Here is a 19,796-nt window from a genome sequence, read left to right as displayed (position 1 = left end):
GGGGGGGCTTGGGAGGGCAGCAGTGCTAGGTAGAGGTCAATGCGGGAAAAAGGGGACATATGTAATACTTTCAACAATAAAGGATTTAAATTTAAAAATAAGTGCCAGAGACCTGGTTTCTAGGCCTGACCTCATCACTGACTTTCTAAATCCTATCACCTCGCTAGATTTATTTCTCCATTTGGCATATGAGGTATTAGTAATGGGTTGTAACCTTCGAATTCCTCTGACCCTGTATTATGTAAAAGAAATAAATCCGTACCATATATTGGACAGCCCAGTATCCACTCTCCAGGGCCCTTTGCCACCATGAAGGCATCTTCCAATGAGGCAGGGAAGACCGTAATGGTGTCCTTCCTGTGATTTCGAGATAGCAGAGTTTGTCCATGGAGATAGATGGGGTGTATATCGAACAGGTCACCCATGCCAATAAAATACCACTTGACCCTGTCCTCTGCACACATGGTGAGATTGGGTAGATTTCCATACATGTATCCATTAATTGCTGAAAACAAATGTAAATTAACCTATGAAGCATGATAGACAAGGGCCATATGGTATAAATTCTATGCATTTCCTCATTACAGAAACCCAGCAGTGTCAACATTGTCCTTATACATAATCTATGACAAGAGTTGATTTGTGTTTCACAAAAAAGAGGCCATAAACATTGTGTATGATTACAGGTGGTAGTAGCACAAGGATTTAGAACAGCAGTTCTCAACCTGTGGGTCGTGACCCCTTTGGCAGTCAAACGACTCTTTCACAGGGGTCGCCTAAGACCATCCTGCATAACAGATATTTACATTATGATTCATAACAGTAGCAATATTACAGTTATGAAGTAGCAAAGAAAATAATTTTATGGTTGGGTCACAACATGAGGAACTGTATTTAAAGGGCCAGAAGTTTGAGAACCATTGATTTAGAGGCAAGAGGAGGAAAGGTAAACCAAAAGGCAGGAAGCAGTGAAAGATAAAAAGAATAGAATTAAGCAAAGTCTGTGAAGAAGAGAGAAAGACAAAGGTGACAGATAATAGGAGCATCTTTTCTGAAAAAGTCTGTGTACAAATACATTTTCATAACATACCTGGTCAGTTATGTCTTTGCTCTTCCATAATATATTATTACCTTAAAACAACACCTTTTCTATGATTTTACCATCAATTCTTTATCACTACCAGACTTTAGAAAACAAATGCATCTATCTAACTTCACTTGCTAGGAAACTTTGGAAAGTAGCAGGATTTACTAGATGCCTTGCATATCAACCAGCAGAGACTGAGTGAAAAACTGAAACATATAAATTCAAGCGAACAAACTTAACAAAGGAAATTCACTAAATAGAATCACAGAAGTTAGACTTATCCTATATAATAAAAGCCTAATATGCTAAGTGTCCAGTCGTCCATTCAACCAATCAAAGCATAATATGCTGATGATATGATAAGGCTGCTCCACTTGCTACTATGACTTGCACTGACCACCAGGGGGCAGATGCTCTGACCGGTAGGTTAGCTTGCTGCTGGGGTCCGGCTGATCAGGACTGAGTGAGATGGGCCAGACATGCCCTGGAGCCCTCCTGTGGTCCCTCCCCAGCTGGCCAACTTCCCGTGTCCCTCCCCGGTCCTGATCGTGCACTGGTGGGGTCCCTCAGCCTGGACTGTGCCCTCTCGCAATCTGGGACCCCTTGGGGGATGTTGGAGAGCTGGTTTCGGCCTGATCCCACAGGCCAGGTCAAGGGACCCCACTGGTGCATGAATTCGTGCACCAGGCCTCTAGTAGTATATTATAAATGAGAAAGTTTGTTTTTTTTAAATCTTACAGGCCATAGTATTGCTGTCTTCGAAGCTTTGATCAGTAGCATTAACTTGGCCAGATTCAGTATATGTATTAATATTGTCATCGATATACCAACTCTTGTTTTCATTAGTTTGAGAGAACATCAGAACATAAAACTTGTCGATATATTTTTCAGTGTCTCCATCCAGTGTGCCTGAAACAAATAAACATCAACAAAAACCAGCAAACTTTCTCTTTGAATAATTACTTTTGCTATAAAATAAGTTGATGATTCTATTTATTTACTTATTGAATTTTATTGTTGAGAGTATTACAGAGTTCCTCCTTTTCCTCCCATTAACCTCTTCCAGCCTGCTCCCATCCCCCCACCAGGCCCTCACCACCCTATTGTCTGTGTCCATGGGTTTGATGGTTCTAATGGATTCAACTTAAAATATAAAAGTAAAATCTTGCACCCTCACAGACAGAACCCTAAGGAACGACGCATGCAAGGAATAGGCAGCTAGCCTCTCATCTCATTTCCTCCCACCCTGTTGATTCAACACTTCTCGGTAGGAGAAAGGTGGCTGCAGCACTTTTGGGTGAGGAAGGCTAAAGTGAAGTTTAATGGGTTGGACTATCATCTACTGATCAAACTGGATTACTGGACTTGAACCCAGGCATTGTACTCAAGACAGCCATCTAGTGCTTAGCGTTCAAGATGGCAACTTTATTTTTTTACTAGAGAATCAAGATTAAGGCAGGAAAAAAGAGCTCATTTGATAGCAAAATTTCACATATTCTGGTTGACTCAATTATTGCATGAAATTTAAAATATCTGTTACCTCTTTTACAAGTCAGAATTGGTCCAATAAGTCCTGAAGCCACATCTCTGGAAGTGTCTATATGGGAGTGGTATATCCTTGTTACGCAGTTACTGTCACTGGGGCCAGGCCCCTGCCTTTCCTGTACAAACCACCTGTAAGTATACCGGCTCCCTGGCTCCAGATGGTCATCCTCCTTTTGCAAGCCAGTAGTATTATCAGGATAGAGAGCACCTAGGAAACATAATCTGCATTGTGGTCACAGTAACCATTAGACAACATGAATGTGACTCATGGTTTTTCCATTAAGCCATGAATGCTGGCTAATTTGTATTTTCAGAGTGAAGTGCGCATTTCTCTCCTCTCTCCTGACTCCTCTTTCCCCAGGTCCCGTTTAGTTGGGTTTCATCTAAATGCCCAGCTTGGCCACTTTCTAGACCAAATTGTAATGAGGCAGGCAGTATATTATCAGACTTTCATCACTTTTATTGATGGATTCCATAAATATTTAATGTTCACCTACTGTGTCAATAGATATTGGATACAGAGATCAAGGCTCTTGTGTTGCCCTCCACATTTTCTTCACTACAAATAAGACTTTGGACCCATGACATCAAGAGGCATCCGTGTGACCTCCAAGAAGACCACTGGGATCCAAAAGTAGCCCTCTGTGGAGCTTACTTTAATTACCCGGAACCAGGGGTCCTCAAACTTTTTAAACAGGGGGCCAGTTCACTGTCCCTCAGACCGTTGGAGGGCCGGACTATAGTTTTTAAAAAAACTATGAACAAATTCCTATGCACACTGCACATAGCTTATTTTGAAGTAAAAAAACAAAACGGGAACAAATACAATATTTGTATTTGCATGTGGCCCACGGGGCCGTAGTTTGAGGACCCCTGCTGAACTATTACTTCAGTTCTGAATTTGGGACCTTGCTTTCCTCTCCTTAAATTTCACTTCAGATCTCCACCTCTTGAGTCTAGAATCCTGATAACTATGCATAAAGCTTCTTCGTTAAATAGAATACTTTGATGCATGGCAAACTTTTCATTCTTTACCCATCTTTTGGAACTCTCGCACTCCATTTGAACACAAAACGCTATTTATTGATTTTCTCTTCCCCTTTCCCCCAATGCCATCAGACAGATGTGTAAGAGGGAAGATACTGTCTAGAAGTCAGTGATTTCTCTTGACACTGATGTTTTCCAAGAGGCTAATCCTCATTCACTAGGAAATGATATACGATGGGGCAGAACAGTATTTCTGCCAACAAACATTTAGCTCATGAGTGGCTCCTACAAAAAATGTCCTTTGGGTCAGTAAAAAGTGTGTTTTCTTTCCCAGAAATTGTACAAGAGTTGTCACTCATTCAAGATTTAAATGAGGAAGGAGACTTGACTCTGGGTGAGAACACAAAATATAGATGATGGACGTATTACACTTGAAACCATATAATTTTGTTAACCAATGTCACACCAATAAATTCAATAAAATTTTTAAAATGCACATGGCAACAAATAAAAAAGATTTAAATGAAAAAGTTAAAAAAAGAACTGTTTTGGATATAAATATTAAAAACATCAGGAGTAATAAGAGTATGCAAACATCTCAAACTACTCCTAGTTCATAATGATACCCAGTTAATAATTATCTTATTTTTCCTCAAGTGTTGGGCTCATTCTCTCTATGAGCAAAAACTCCGGCATATAAGGAAAGAGAATCCACTTACCTTCATTTTCTTTAGTGTAGGTTAATCCATGAGGATGGAAACTATACATTCTTGAAGCAAAATTTTTTACATGTACATAAACATAGTCTCCAGTCTCTGCTTTAATTATCGGACCTAAAAATCCCAACCATAATGGTTTTTTAATAATCTTTTGAAATGTACCATCAGTATACTGAAAATACAAAGCCTTTTTATAAACACGTCCTATTCTATCTGGGCCACTTTGTAGATATATCTGGGACTCTCTGTAAAAAAGAAACAAACAAAAAAGAGAGAATGTTAACAAATTTTGACTAGAAAAAAAAAGATGAATCAAGTGAAACTAGAAGAAAGAATCTTTACAACCTAATTTTGATAGAGAAAACAGACACCAGAGAAAATATGAAGGGCATAAAAAAAGGTGTTGCAGCCAAGGAGAATATTGGAATGTCTGGTGAAGAGACCAAATGCAAAGGTAGCAAGTAATACATGTGGGGTTTGGTTTAAAATGTATGCATGCATATGAGCAAAACCAATGGACACAGACAGTAAGGGGGTGAGGGCTTGTGCTTGGGAGAGGGGGTGGTGGGAGAGAGGTCAATGGGGGAAAAAGGGAGACTCGTGTAATACTTTAAACAATAAAGAATAATAAAAAAAGACCAAATTCTTTGTACTGAACTACAAAAGAGCTTCTCACCTCACTTTGAGGTTACTTTAGCTCACAAGCACTTAGGATCATTTACACATTTAAATACACTTGTGATTTGTTAGTAGAATTGGGGTATTTTGGCAACAAACAGTAAATCCATATTCCACAACTAACCTCTAGATGACCCTCTTCCTATTATCTGAAGAGAGAAGTCAAGAAGATAGCTGCAATTTTACAGTCTCTGGCATACACTCAATATTAGAAAGAAGACTGGTTTTACATCTTGAGCACTACTTGAACAAAGCAGCTGATAAAAACAGAATAAGACATGTTTCCAAAGTAATGTGACACGAGGGCAAGAGTGGCAATAATCCCTGGAAGGAGCGATGTCTGATTTATATTAATATCTGTCTTCTATGCCATCTTATACTAAAAACAGAAAGGAAGTGGTTCTAATAGTGGTTCAAATGTGCCCTTAAAGGGTCAATCATGGGAAATTCTTCGTCAGCATTTTATCAATGAGTAACAGAAACTTTTGCTTCTGATAGTAGCTTTTTCAACACAAAGGTATTACTTACTCATCTTCTGATATAGGCCTCCCATTCAGCATATTTTTACCAGTTGGAGCATAGTTCCACATAGTTTCTTTAATTGCTATATAGTAGTGCCTATCTTTTGCCCAACCTAGAGAACTAATAAAAACCAGAAAGGTCAGTGGTAAAAGGAACTTCATTTTTAAACCCTGAGCCTGGAGAGACTAACTGAATGATGCTTGCCTTCCTTTTATAATCCAGACTTTCTTTCTTATTGGTACCATTTACATAACTTAAGGTTGCATAAGAGCTCATCATGTGCTTCATCTACATATCTGTCAATTCCATTCCAAGTACATTTAATTTTCATTAGTCACACAGGTGAAATGCTGCACAATCCATAGAGAATACTGGGTTTTTGGCTAGGTGTACACTGCCAGTTTAGAGCATTTTAAATTACTGGGTAGATTGGCTATCCAAATCATCCATCATCCCCTGACAATTATTATCTATTTCTAGATTGTAGGAATTATCTCCAGTTCAGTCTCCAGTCTTCATTTTCTTACTGTTCATAGCTCTCATTCTCAAATTCTTCTTTAATTGTTAAAACTTATTACCCAAATGATATTTTAAATTCCTTGTCATTTATGACTTTCTTTAAGTTATTTTCAAATTTTTTGATGTCTAAAACTATCCATAATCTAGTCCCCAATCTGATATTCCAAGTTTGTCTCCATAGCTCACTTACAGGATCCCTTCCCTTTGGGAAGTTGTCTTACTAATGACGCAGCCTGGAGTGGGAGAGAATACAAGAGCACTGGTTTCAATTCAACTCTGCCTCTCACCAGCTGTGACCTGTGTGTGATTGTGGAACTCAATTTCTCTCTTTTTTTAAAAAATATATTTTTATTGATTTTAGAGAGGAAGGGAGAGGGAGAGGGAGATAGAAACATCAATGAGGACAGAGAATCATTGATTGGCCACCTCCTGCACACCCCCTACTGGGGATCGAGCCCGCAACCCTGGGCATGTGCCCTTAACTGGAATCGAACCCGGGACCCTTTGGTCTGCAGGCCGATGCTCTATCCACTGAGCCAAACCAGTTAGGGCTCAAATTCTCAATTTATAAAGTGATAATAATATTACCCACTTAGGAAGCTGTGAAAATTAAATGAGACAACACATGTTTAGAGGTGCTTGGAGACACATAAGGAGCCTGGTACACAGCCAGGATTTCACAAGTGCTACATAGCCCCTGCCCCCCATTGTTAGAGTGGGCTTTGTGACACTCTGCAAGTTTTGACATCTGTGGAGTTAGCAACTGTTGTTTATAAAAAAAACCCCATATAGCCTCATTATTTGTGAGTTTTTCACATTGGTGAATCCTTTGGTGATTTAAAGAAGAAGCTGGGTAAATAGCCTGCTGCTTTGGCAAATTTTAATGTCACCAGCAGATGTTGGAAGGAATTCAGAACAGTTAGGCCCGGAGGGATGCGGATGTGTGGAGAAACTGCCCACTGGAGAACTAAGAGGAAGAGATTCACACCCCTGCGCCCTTGGGAAATAGCTGAAATGGTTGGAGAGAAGGCCAGGTAAGTCATGATGGATCTCATGAGAGAGGGGTTAGAGATGGATTCTCTGACCTTAAGAAGGAGATCGAACTAGGTTGGACTAGATTGAAAGCTACAGTCTCACAGATTTCACTCTGTATATGGAAGAACCATCCCTGTCACTGTGGCCTAGACCAGCCGTTGTAAAAGGATCTACTCATTAGGCAGGGGGTCAGGATTCCTTAAATGGGCTTTAAATGTCCCTTTACCCAGGAATTCTATGACTTCCTTCCTCATTCTCCCAGGAACATTAATTTTACTCTGGAATGTGAATAACATAAGACTCATTCAGCTGGCATTTTTTCCCTTAGTAAATATCCCAATAAGTACAAAGAAGTCTACTATATTCAAATCAAACAGATCCACCTCCAGTTCCCACTCCACCATTTACTAGCTGTGTGATTTTGGATCAGTTGCATAATCATTCCTACCTGGATCTCCTTACGTGTAACATGAAAGTAATAATAATTAAAGCTCAGTGTTCCTCTGAGGACCTGAGGATCATTTACACATTTAGATAGAGGCCAGAGATTCAAAGAAAGTTAGCATCCTCCCCCCCAGACAACAAAATGGTGTTGGTAAATATTTGTTGTTTGTTTCTTCTGAACATATGACTCAAAAAACTGGCATCTTCTTTTTTTGGGGGGTGGGGATGGGGAAAGGGGCATTTTTTTTTGCCAACATTATATTTTATCACTTGTCAAGATGGGAATAATTTTCGCAGTCCTGTCTTTTCCTTTCAGCATAGCCCTCAGTAGATCAGTCTTTTGACATAGTAATATTTGAAGGTGGTCACCAATATTTGACTACATTCTTGGTTTGTAGCCTGGAACATAAGGCAAGGCAACTTACTTAGCTAAGTCTTGTTGAATTTGGCCCAAAGATGTGAACCCAAATATTTTGGAGGAAAATTTGGATTACTTTTTGTTTTGTTTTTTAATTCCATGATTAATAATAAGCTTAAGAAAGAAATACAGCATGTGAAACTATGGATAAAAACCTATGATAAGAGCACCTTAGGTTTGAAAAACATTTGACAATATATAAAAATATCTTAAAAAAGAAAAATATTACCCTATGTAATCTTTAAAACACTCTCTCCTATCCCTCACCCTTTATACCTATTTAATAGATTAGGTATCTAAAGCTCCGATGGTCAAATAACTTGCTGCAGGACACACACTTCCAAGTTATGGTACCAGGAGTCAAATTAAGTCATTAGATTCCAAGTTAAATGTTGCTTCCATGTGACTTTAATTGGCTTCAATAGTTGATATGCATACTGAGTTTTGCTCATAATGTATGACTCTAAGTGTATCTTTCAACAAGGCAGACCAATGAGATACCAATGATGTGGCAGCAACATGGGGAGTTGAAAGACAATGGGGAAGATGTTGGCAACTTTCACATCATTTCTATCACTTCTACCAATACCACCATTTGTTGACAGTCAGATCTTTCTTAGCCACTTTTTAAACATTAGCTCTAATTGTGTCAACAAGTCCTAAAAAGGAAGTTTATTAAGTTATTTTAATAGATGAGGAAACTGGAACTTGGGGGTTTTAAATAACTTGCCAAAGCAAGTAGGTTTTACTACCAGAATTTAAACATAAGCATGAACACCTGGCAGATGCTCATAGTATTTAGCTTCCATTCTCATAATCTAGGCAATTGTGAAAACCTATCAACCAGATTAGAAGAGTTTAAATAGGTAGAACAACTAGTAGCTGGCTCAGATAAGTACACTGGTGGTGGAGCTCTGTGTCCTTTTTGGGTTAACTATGTAAACTACAAGCTTCCAGAATATGGGGTAGACTCCATGAGGGACGAGATGCCCATAAAATGAGGCATAGAAAGGAACAGTGGGAAGATATTGAGGACTGACGAGAAAGAGAAGAGCAGTCCCTGAAACGCAGAACTGGCCTAAGCTGGCACTCACGGCTAGACCTTGGTCTTCTCCTTTTGGATATAATTTCCAGAACACCAACATCAGATAATACCACTGTGACCAGGATGGATCAAGGCAAAAACTCCATAATAACATCTGAACACACATGAGGAACACAAACATTGTTCAAATTTTCAAAATAACCAAATGTTGCCCTAGTCAGTTTGGCTCAGTGGATAGAACATTTGCCCACAGACTGAGGCATCTTGGGTTCAATTTGGGTCAAGGGCATGTACCTAGGATGCAGGCTCAATCCCCTGCCCCGGTAAGGGTGCTAGTCAGAGGCAATCGACCCATGTGTCTCTCTCACATCGATGTTTCTCTCTCTCTCTCTGTTTCCATCCCTCCCTTTCACGCTCTCTAAAAAAATCAATGGGAAATATCCTTGGGTGAGGATTAACAAAAAAATAAAATAACCAAATGTTCCCTTATCCTGAGTATAACTGGCTGCTGTTTCTTTGCCAACTACAGCTTTAGTTTGCTTGATTTCTCTGCCTTACAGATAAGATTTATTCAGATATCCAATCATAGAATTACCCCTACTTTCTCACTCCTTTCCTGTTCACTTAAGGGGGAGAAAGGGTCCTATACAAGAAGAAACACTTGTGAAAGTCACGGGCCAGAAACAGAGGCCCACTAAAAGACTGAGATCTATTTGGAAGACTATAGAACAGTCTTATTCTCCACGCTTACCACCATACAAACAATGCTCCAGTATAGGACAGGGGATTCTAGTTGAAAGAGCTACAGACACAAACTATCCCTAACTAGAGCTGAAAGAGCTGTAAGACAGACTATCCTTAAGAAGGAATTATTAGGGAAGTCCCAAATCAAGAGGGCAGACCCCCCCCCCCAAAAAAAAAGGATGCTGGAGGAATTTGGAGCCTCTGACACTTATAACTACAACATTAAACACAGCCCAACTCCTAGCTAGATTATCTTAAATCTTTACAAGGGCTTGTTTACCTCAGTCCCTATTACCCAACATCACACTTTCACCTTTAAACACAAAATTAAAAGACACACCAAAAAGGAAGAAAAAAACAGTCTGACAAGATAAAGCAAGCATCAGAACCAGACTCAGAGATGATACACATTAGAATTGTCAGATAATTTAAAATAACTATGATTCATATGTTAAGGGCTTTAATGAAAAAAATTAGCATGCAAGAACATGTAAGCAATGTAACTATAGAGATAAAAATTTTAAGAAAGAATCAATTGTAACAGAAATGAAGAATGCTTTTGATGCTTCATTAGACTGGGCACAGCCAAGAAGAGTCAGTGAGCTTGAAGATCAATCAATAGAAACTTCCAAAACTGAAATGGGGGGGGGGGGGGGGAAGACTGAAAACAAAGAAAACAAAACAAACAACAAAGAACATCTAAGGACTGTAGGATACTTTTAAAAGATATAACATACAGAGAATTAGAATATCAGAAGGAGTAGAAAGTAAAATAAATATGTAAAGTAATAGGGCTAAGAACTTTCAAAAATTAATGACAACAAACTACAGATCCAAGAAACCCAGAGAACAAAAATGTAAGAATAATAAAAACAACAAAAAACCTGAACAAAACCCAAATACCGAAGCACATCTTATTAAAACTACAGAAAACCAAAGACAAAGAGAAAATTTAAAAGAAGCCAGAAGAGGGGAAATATGTTACCTATAGAGAAACAAGGATAAGAATTATAAAACTGAACTGATCTTGCTCATTCCCCAGAAACTATTGCAACCACTGTCTTCTTCATCTCAGTTAATGACACTTCCAGTCTTCTAATAGCCCAGCAACATAAATAAATAAATAAATAAATAAATAAATAAATAAATAATTGGATTTATCCTTAGTTCCTTTCTTTCTAACATTTTAGATCTAGTCTGTCAGCTGTTCAAAATATTTCTGAAATCCAGCCACTTCTCACACCTCTACTGATATTGCTTTGGTTCAAGCCATGATCATGCCCCTCTGGAGTACTGTAAAAACTTCCTAAATAGTTCCCTTGCTTCCCTTTCTAACAGAGCAGTCTGAGTGACCCTTTTAAAATATAAAATTTTCACCCATCCACTCAAAGCCTTGCAGTGGCTCTGTATTTCTTATAGAGTAAAATCCATAGTCCTTTCTATGGCTTTCAAAGCTCCTTAATGATCTTATCTCCCATTACCTCCTTTCTCTCATCTCTACTTACCTCTCCTCTGCTCACTAACCTCCAGCCAGGCTTGCCTCCTTGCTGTTCTTCGAACATACCAGCCACACTTGCAATGTAAAGCCCTTGGATTCTCTCTTCCTGGGTGCTCTTCCTTCAGCTCTCCTGATGGTTCCCTTCTTAGCCTCCTACAGGTCTGAAATGTTACCCTCTTAATGAGGTCTACTCTGAGCACCTGATTTAATAGCTCCATATGTTCCACCTCTCTTCTCCCCAACATTTGGGAATATCCCTATTTTTTTTTGTCCACAGCACTTATCATTTTCTAATTTACTATAAAATTTTCTTACTTATCATGTTTAAAATTTATTATCTGTTTTTCCTCACTAAAACGTGAACTCTATAAGGGCAGACATTTTTGTTGGCTTTGTTTGTTGATGTATTCCCCAGCACCTAGAACAGAGTTTGGTACAAAGTATGGGCTTAATAATTATTTGCCGAAAGAATATATTGTAGAATACCCTGTAACTGGCAGAATGGCTTGGAAAAACAACAGCAGCTTAAATAATAATAATCATAACCACTTTGATGGTACTTTCTATGTGTTAAGTGCCTCAAGAATAAGACAACCTAAGCATCAAGAAGAGCAGGAAGGTAAAATTCCTGCCCAGGGTCACCCAGCTGGTTAGAGACAGAGCCAGGATTTGGAGATGCAGGCATTCTGGCTCCAGAGCCCATATTCTTAACCACTGGGTGGTCCTGGGAAAGCAGATTATCCTCGCTGCACCTCAGGCATTTTCTACTTCATTACAAATTGCGCTAGATTATTTTAAAGATCTTTTTCATATGCACAAACATTTTTGCTATGACACTCTGCTTGACTATTTTACTCATTTTTCTGGTTTTAAACATCCAGATTAATCAACCAGCATAGCCCCACCTCCTGCTGTTGGGAGTAGTCAGAACTCTTGGGAAAGAGGGAATAGGAGAGCTTGGTACAGCTTAGAGATATTCAATGGCCCGAAATACTAGGCTATGAAATGGCAAGTTCAATTGTACTGGAAAAAAGTTTGTTGCCTTTTTTGTGTACCAACTATGAGCTATTTCTATTTCACTGTATATGTGAATTACACATATAAAGAAGTAATGTCTTCACTCATGTATTCAACATTCAGCAAACACTTCTGGAGAATTATATGTGCCTAGCCTTATCCCACTGCTAAGGGAGTAATGATATTTCTGAAATTGGGCAGTATAATGCGTGAAGAGGGCCTGTGGGAGATGCTTTGGCCCAGGTAAAACATGGCCAGAGAAGAATACCAACTTCATTTTTTTGCCTGTGCCTTCAAATATATTGCCTCAAAGGTTTACTTACTGCACTACTAGAGCCAATCTACTTCAGTGGGTAAATATGACATCTTGATAGACAGTAAAAAAATTATTGCCACAGAATTTTAAGGCAATTCCAGGAAAGACTCAACAACAGTTTGGAACCATGACCCTATTGTGAAAATGTTTGTGTAACCTACCAGGGCAATGACATTGAGAATATCTACATTCATTTGGATATGCACATTCTGGTGTGTTTCTTATTAAAACAATTATAGCATGTCACACTCACAATTCTTCAACTAAAAATGGATTGATTGCAAAAATTAATTTTTAATTTGTCATTTGAACCTGAGGATGACTTTTCTCCCATTAAAGCAATGCTCCTGGGGGTGGGTGGATTCCACCTCTGCACTACAAATGTCACTGTAACCCCAAATGTAGGTAAAATTAACAAAGATAATAGCTACTGGAAAAAATGACCACTTAAAATGAATCCCTTTGAAACTGGAAACAAAATATTTGATTAGGACTCTATTGTTAGAAATGAAAGCAATTAAGATAAGATTCTTTTATCTTATACTAGAAGCCCAGTGCACAGATTCGAGCACCAGTGGGGTCCCTTGGCCTGGCCTGCTGCGATCGGGCCAAAACCAGCTCTCCGACATCCCCCAAGGGGGTCCCAGATTTAGAAGGGCACAGGCTGGGGAGGGACCATCTGAGGGCTCCAGGGCATGTCTGTCCCATCTCACCCAGTCCCGATGGGCCGGACCACAGTAGCAAGCTAACTTACTGGTCAGAGCATCTGTCCCCTGGTGGTCAGTGCACATAGTAACAACTGGTTGAACGGTCAAACGGTCAGACACTTAGCATATTAGGCTTTTATTATATAGGATTAGATTAAACCCTACAGTTTTACATGATTTGATTTAATATTTAACACAATTTTAATTAGGCTTGAAAGTACACCAAATCTTAGAATGAACCAAAAATAAATCTTGTTGTTTAGATTTGAATGACAGAGATTTAAGAGAGTACGTATGGAATCCTTCAGTCCACTTCTGATTTTTGCAGCACCTTCACAAATAAGGTTATTTTGCCTAAACATTAGAGAAATTCCTAAGGTATCTCTTCATCTATAATATTCAAATAATTATTTTGACATAATAACCTGTCATCTTTATGACTTTGTTTTCTTTAAATATTTACTAGTCTAATTCTGTCAGAACTTTGCCAAAACTTTGTGTGTGAGCAGTTCTCCATTACTTTTAATACCTTTAATATCCTGCTTTACTTACATTTAATTTGCATTTTATTTGCAGAAGGAGAGTAACAAATATATTGACATAGTGAATAGGAAAATATATGTGTGCCATATGGGAAGATATGTTTAAATGGAGACTAATATCATAAGTGGTCACTTTAAACAATTACTAGATTCCAATGTATTTATATTTATAATAAAAATGGTAGAAGACAATGCAGATATGAATCTAGCAACTAAAAATGTTAAAAAATATGTAATAGTTTAATTTCTTTATCTTGAATGCTAGTTAATCAAAAAGAAAGCTTTAATTAGAGAAATAGGAATGATGTTTCTAAGAGAGCCCTTTTAAGGACTTTATATATGAGCTGGGTATCTGACTTCAGAGGTTAATAGAATCAAACTTTTATTATAGATGATTCTTTTGAAAAATATGGTTTTCCTTCCCTTTGTATTTGATCTTTAAATATTGTAATACTTAAAACATATCACACAATAATAATGTACTTTTACAAAAGCAACTTTAATGGCCATATTTTCAAGCCCTTTGATCCACATGTATTTCATTCATTTTTGTGTTTTAAAGACTCTTTGCCCCTTCCCCAATTTTTAGTTTGAAATTTCCAAAGTACAAAATGTTAAAGAATAATTATTACACTGAACATTTGTATTCTCTTTTCCCAGATTTACCAATAATTAACATTTTTGCCTCATTTGTTTTATCTCTATATATTTACTATTTCTTGGAATCATTTAAAAGTAATTTATAGGTATATCACTCCTAGTATTTTATGACATGTCACTCCTAATACATCAGCATGCATCTCCTGAGAATAAGGATATTCTCAAACATCACCACAATATCATTTTCACACCCAATTTAACATTGATACCCAAAACTTAACTAATATACAGTCCATAATCAAATTTCCCAATTATCTTAATAATGATCTTTATAAATTTTTTCTTTCTTTCTTTTTGTTGTTGTTGTGATGGCTGTTGCTTTATTTGACAATCTAAGGGAAAAGAGGTCAGTGCCCCTGACTAGTCAGGTATTGCATTTTTTTTAATCCTTATTGTTGAGAGCATTACAGATGTTCCCTTGTCTTCCCCCATTACCCCCTCCACCTGGTTCCTGCTCCACCCCAGGCCTTCGCTGCCCTATTGTCTGTGTCTATAAGTAATGCATATATGCATATAAGATCTTTGGTTCATCTCTTCCTGCCCTCCCTCACCCCTTTCCTCTGAGATTCTCAGTCTGTACCATGTATCCATACCTCTGATTCTATTTTATTCATCAGTTTACTTTATTCACTATATTTCTTGTCCATTTATTTTGATTTTTAAATTCAATTGTTGATAGATATGTATTTACTGCCATTTTATTGTTCATATAGTCTCTCCTCCTCCTCCTCCTCCTCCCCTTCCCTCCCCTTCTTCTTCTCCTTCTCCTTCTTCTTCTCCTTCTCCTTCTCCTTCTCCTTCTCCTTCTCCTTCTCCTTCTCCTTCTCCTTCTCCTTCTCCTTCTCCTTCTCCTTCTCCTTCTCCTTCTCCTTCTCCTTCTCCTTCTCCTTCTCCTTCTCCTTCTCCTTCTCCTTCTCCTTCTCCTTCTCCTTCTCCTTCTCCTTCTCCTTCTCTTCTTCTTCTTCTTCTTCTTCTTCTTCTTCTTCTTCTTCTTCTTCTTCTTCTTCAAGAATACCCTTCAACATTTCATGTAATATTGGTTTGGTGGTGATGAACTTCTTTAGCTTTTTCTTGTCTTGTGAAGCTCTTTATCTGACCTTCAATTCTAAATGATAGCTTTGCTGGGTAGAGTATCTTGTTTGTAGGCCCATGCTATTCATCACTTTGAATATTTCTTGCCACTCCCTTCTGGTTTGCAAAGTTCCTGTTAAGAAATCAGCTGACAGTTGTACAGGTGCTTCCTTGTAGGTAGCTAACTGTTTTTCTCTTGCTGCTTTTAAGATTCTCTCTTTGTCTTTAACCCTTGGCATTTTAATTATGATTATCTTAGTGTGGGTCTCTTTGGGTTCCTCTTGTTTGGGATTTTCTGTGCTTCCTGGACTTGTAAGTCTATTTCTTTTAACAGATAGGAGAAGTTTTCTGTCATTATTTCTTCAAATAGGTTTTCAATATCTTGCTCTCTCTTCTTCTGGCACCCCCATAATGAGAAAGTTGTTTCACTTGAAGTTGTCCCAGAGGCTCCTTACACTATCTCTATATTTTTGGATTTTTTCTTCTTTTTGCCCTTATGATTGGGTGTTTTTTGCTTCCTCATATTCCAAATCATTAATTTGATTCTCTGAATCTTTTATTCTACTATTTGATCCCTGTAAATTATTCTTTATTTCAGTTAGTGTATGCTTATTTTCTGACTGGTCCTTTTTCATGTCTTTGAAATTCTCACTAAGATCCTTGAAAGTCTCACTAAGTCCCTTGAAGCTCTCTTTGAGTCACCTGAAGCTCTCATTAAGATCTGTGAGCAACCTTATAACCATTGTTTTGAACTCTGTATCCAGTAGTTTGCTTGCTTCCATTTCATTTATTTCTCTTTCCGGAGAGTTTGTCTGTTCCTTCATTTGTGACATATTTCTTTGTCTACATTTTGACTGCTCCCCTGTGTTTTTATGTATGTATTAGTAGAGCTGCTATGTCTCCTGGAATTGGCAGAGTGGCCTTGTGTAGTAGGTATCCTGTAGGGCCCAGTTGCTCAGCCTTCCCAGTCACCTGAGCTGGGCACTCTAGGTGCACCTCTGTGTGGACTGAGTGCAGTAACTTGCTGTAGTTGAGCCTTAATTGCTGTTGGTGTCACTGGGAAGAATTGATCTCCAGTACAGTTGGCTGTGAGGACCAGCTGCAACTACAGTGGAAGAGCTGCTGTGCAGGAGACACTCCTATGGAGAAGGACATGCTTCAGTGGGGCTTTGGTGCTCACTGAGTCTGCACCTTGAATGTGTCACTTGTGGAATTGTAGGGTGTAATCTGGTATGGTCTGAAGCTGTCCATTGGGTGCACTGGCTCTGGGGCCTCCAGGGAAGTGCAAAGTCAGCCACTGCCCAGGGGCCCTGGCAAGAGCTACAGAGAGATCTGCAGATTTCTCCTATTTGCATCAAGTTTGGAAGTGCCCAGGTGAGGCCCAGCTATGAATCAAGGCAAGCTGATGCTAGTGTTTGGTCTTGGGCACTCATATTGATAGATATGGGGCACACTGATGCCAGCTTCTGCTTGTTTAAGAGATTTAGGAAAGTCTGAAATCTAAACCAGGACAGGACATTCATATGGAAAAGTTGCTGCAAACAGGTTGGGTGGAGCAGCAAATTGGATGGGGCAGGGTCTCAGGTAATCACCAGAGAGCGAACAGTGTGAGCCAAGCTAATGGAAACTCAGATATGGCTGCCAATCAGCTCTGTGACTGGGAGGTCCCAGCACAGGAACAATGACCCCTGTGAGTACCCTTGTCTGGGATAAAGCCACCCTTGAATTCCTGCCCAGATGCCAGACAATCCAGTTCCTCCCTGAATGTCCCAGGTTTGTTTCAAGCTGCTGCCCCAGTGTTGGAGCTGAGAGGGATCAAGTCTGAGTAAGTTTTTGCACCGGCCCTTTAATTGGAACTCCCAGGTTCTCCAGCAGCCTCTGTGTTACTCAGCCACAATTCCCACTGGTTTTTATAGCTTAAAGTTATGGGGACTTCTCTTCCCAGCACTAGAAACTTGTGCTGATGGGTCTGGTGTGGGTTTGGGACCCCTTGCCTCCTCATGGGAGGCATCTGCAGCCATGATATCTCTACCAATTAAAAAGACACCACACCTGGGTGTTGGACCAGCCTGTTTCATGCCTGTGCCCCTCCTACCGATCTCAATGTGCTTTCTTCTTTACTTCTCTAGTTGTAGGACTTCCATTCAGCCAGTTTTAGATGGTTTTGAATGATGGTTGTTCTATATTTTAGTTGTAATTTTGATGTGGTTATGGGAGGCAGCAAGTGCTGGCATTTACCTATGTCACCATCTTGGTTCTCCTTTTTCTGACTCAGGATACAATCAAGGAACATATTTGCATTTGGTTTTCATGTCTCTTAAGTATTTTTAAAATATGTTTTTATCAATTTTCAGAGAGAGAATAAGGGAGAGGGATAGAGAGATAGAAACATTGATGATGATAGAGAAACATCATCAATCAGCTGCCTCCTGCATGCCCCCCACTGAAGATCCAGCCCGCAACCTGGGCATTGAACCAGTGATCTTTTGGTTCCTGAGTTGAAGCTCAACCAGTGAGCCACACCAGCTTATTCTAGAAAAAGTTATTGACTTTTTTTTGTCCCTTATTATATTTAGAACGGTTAAAAATTTTATCTTTATTGTTGAAAGTATTACAAATGTCTCCTTTTTTTCACCAGCTGTTTTGTGGACTGCCTCACAATATGAATTGTCTGATTGATTCCTCATTATTAGATTCAGTCTAAAAATTTTTTGGCTTGAACATCACATGGTTAACATCATGTACTTCTCATTGTATCATATCAAAAAGTGACATAATTATTAAGTAATATCTTTGGAGAAGTGTCTATTTAGGTTCTTTGTCCATTTTTAAATTTGGTTGTGCTTTTTTTTGGTGTTGAGTTTTATAAGTTCTTTATAAATTTTGTATATTAACCCCTATCAGATGTATCAGTGAATATGTTCTCCCATTTGGTGGGTTGTCTTTTCATTTTGTTGATGGTTTCCTTTGCTGTGCAAAAGCTTTTTTGTTTGTTGTAGTTCCATTTGTTTAATTTTTCTTTTGTTTCCATTGCCTGAGGTCACATATCAGAAAAAAAATATTGCTACAAGAAATGTCCAAAATTTTACTGCAGATCTTTTCTTCTAGGATGTTTATGGTTTTGAGTCCAACATTCAAGTCTTTAATCCATTTTTTAGTTTATTCTTGTGTGCAGTGTAAGAAGGTGGTCTAGTTTTATTTTTTTTGTATTAATCTGTCCAATTTTTCCAACACCATTTATTGAATAGGTTATCTTTGACCCATTGTATAATATTAATTGACCACAGAGGTGTGGGTTTATTTCTGGGCTCTCTATTCTGTTCCATTGATCTATATGTCTATTTTTATGCCAGGACCATGCTGTTTTGATTACTATGGCCAGGTAGTATAATTTGATATAAGGTAGTGTGATTTCTCCAACTTTGTTCTTCTTTCTCAAGGTTGCTGTTGCTATATCTTGTGGTTCCATATAAATTTTTGGAATATTTGTTCTAATTCTATGAAATATGCCATTGGTAACTTAATAGGAGCTGCACTGAATCTTTAGATTGCTTTGGGTAATATGGATATTTTAATGATGTTAATGGCCAATGGGCATATGAAAAGATGCTCAACTTCACTAATCATCAGAGAAATGCAAATTAAAACCACACCTGTCAGAATGGCTACCATCAATAAATCAACAAATAACAATAAAGATGTGGAGAAAAGGTAAATCTTGTGTACTATTGGTGGGAATGCAGATTGGTGCAGCAACTGTGGAAAGCAGCATAGAGTTCCCTCAAAAAATTAAAAATGGAACTGTCTTATCACCCAGCAATTCCCCTTCTGGGAATTTATCTGAAGAAACCTGAAACACTAATTTGAAAGAGTATATGCATTCTTATGTTCATTGTAGTGTTATTTATAATAGCCAAGCGTCCATCAGTAGATGAGTGGATAAAAATCTGTGGTATATTTACACAATGGAATACTAAGAAAGAAGGAAATCTTACTTTTTGTGACACCATGGATAGACCTAGAGAGCATTATGCTAAGCAGAGAAAGACACATACAATATGATTTCACTCCTATGTGGAACTTAATGAAGAGACTAAACTACCAAACAAAATAGAGCCAGACACATAGATAGACAGCAGGCTGACAGCTCTGGTGTGTGTGTGTGTGTGGGAGGGGTGGTGGCAGGGGAGCCGTTCAGGAAGGATGGAGCCAAAACGAAAAAAAAGGAGAAAGAATTCATGG

The 19,796-nt window shown here is 38.5% G+C and overlaps 1 protein-coding gene across 3 annotated transcripts in view; it reads right to left on the bottom strand.

The window, feature by feature from the left end:
* The window catches only part of LOC102242532 (ceruloplasmin-like), a 46,305-nt gene extending 40,569 nt beyond the window's left edge, over positions 1 to 5,736 (bottom strand). For 2 of the 3 annotated variants that reach the window (XM_014537448.1, XM_005863479.2), the window contains exons 1-5: positions 5,545 to 5,736; positions 4,339 to 4,583; positions 2,628 to 2,840; positions 1,826 to 1,996; positions 263 to 505 (exon numbers count right to left, since the gene is read on the bottom strand). In XM_014537448.1, the coding sequence (XP_014392934.1) occupies positions 263 to 505; positions 1,826 to 1,996; positions 2,628 to 2,840; positions 4,339 to 4,583; positions 5,545 to 5,699 (1,027 nt within the window). In that variant the 5' untranslated portion in view covers positions 5,700 to 5,736. The remainder of the gene's footprint in view (positions 1 to 262; positions 506 to 1,825; positions 1,997 to 2,627; positions 2,841 to 4,338; positions 4,584 to 5,544) is intronic. The other variant, XM_014537449.1, reaches the window with a different exon arrangement.
* Between the last annotated feature and the right edge of the window lie 14,060 nt (positions 5,737 to 19,796).

This window comes from Myotis brandtii, unplaced genomic scaffold (genome assembly GCF_000412655.1).
Source record: "Myotis brandtii unplaced genomic scaffold, ASM41265v1 scaffold179, whole genome shotgun sequence".
Lineage (NCBI taxonomy): Eukaryota > Metazoa > Chordata > Mammalia > Chiroptera > Vespertilionidae > Myotis > Myotis brandtii.
The sequence above is the reverse complement of the archived record's forward strand: the minus strand, read 5'-3'. Positions and strand labels throughout refer to the sequence as shown.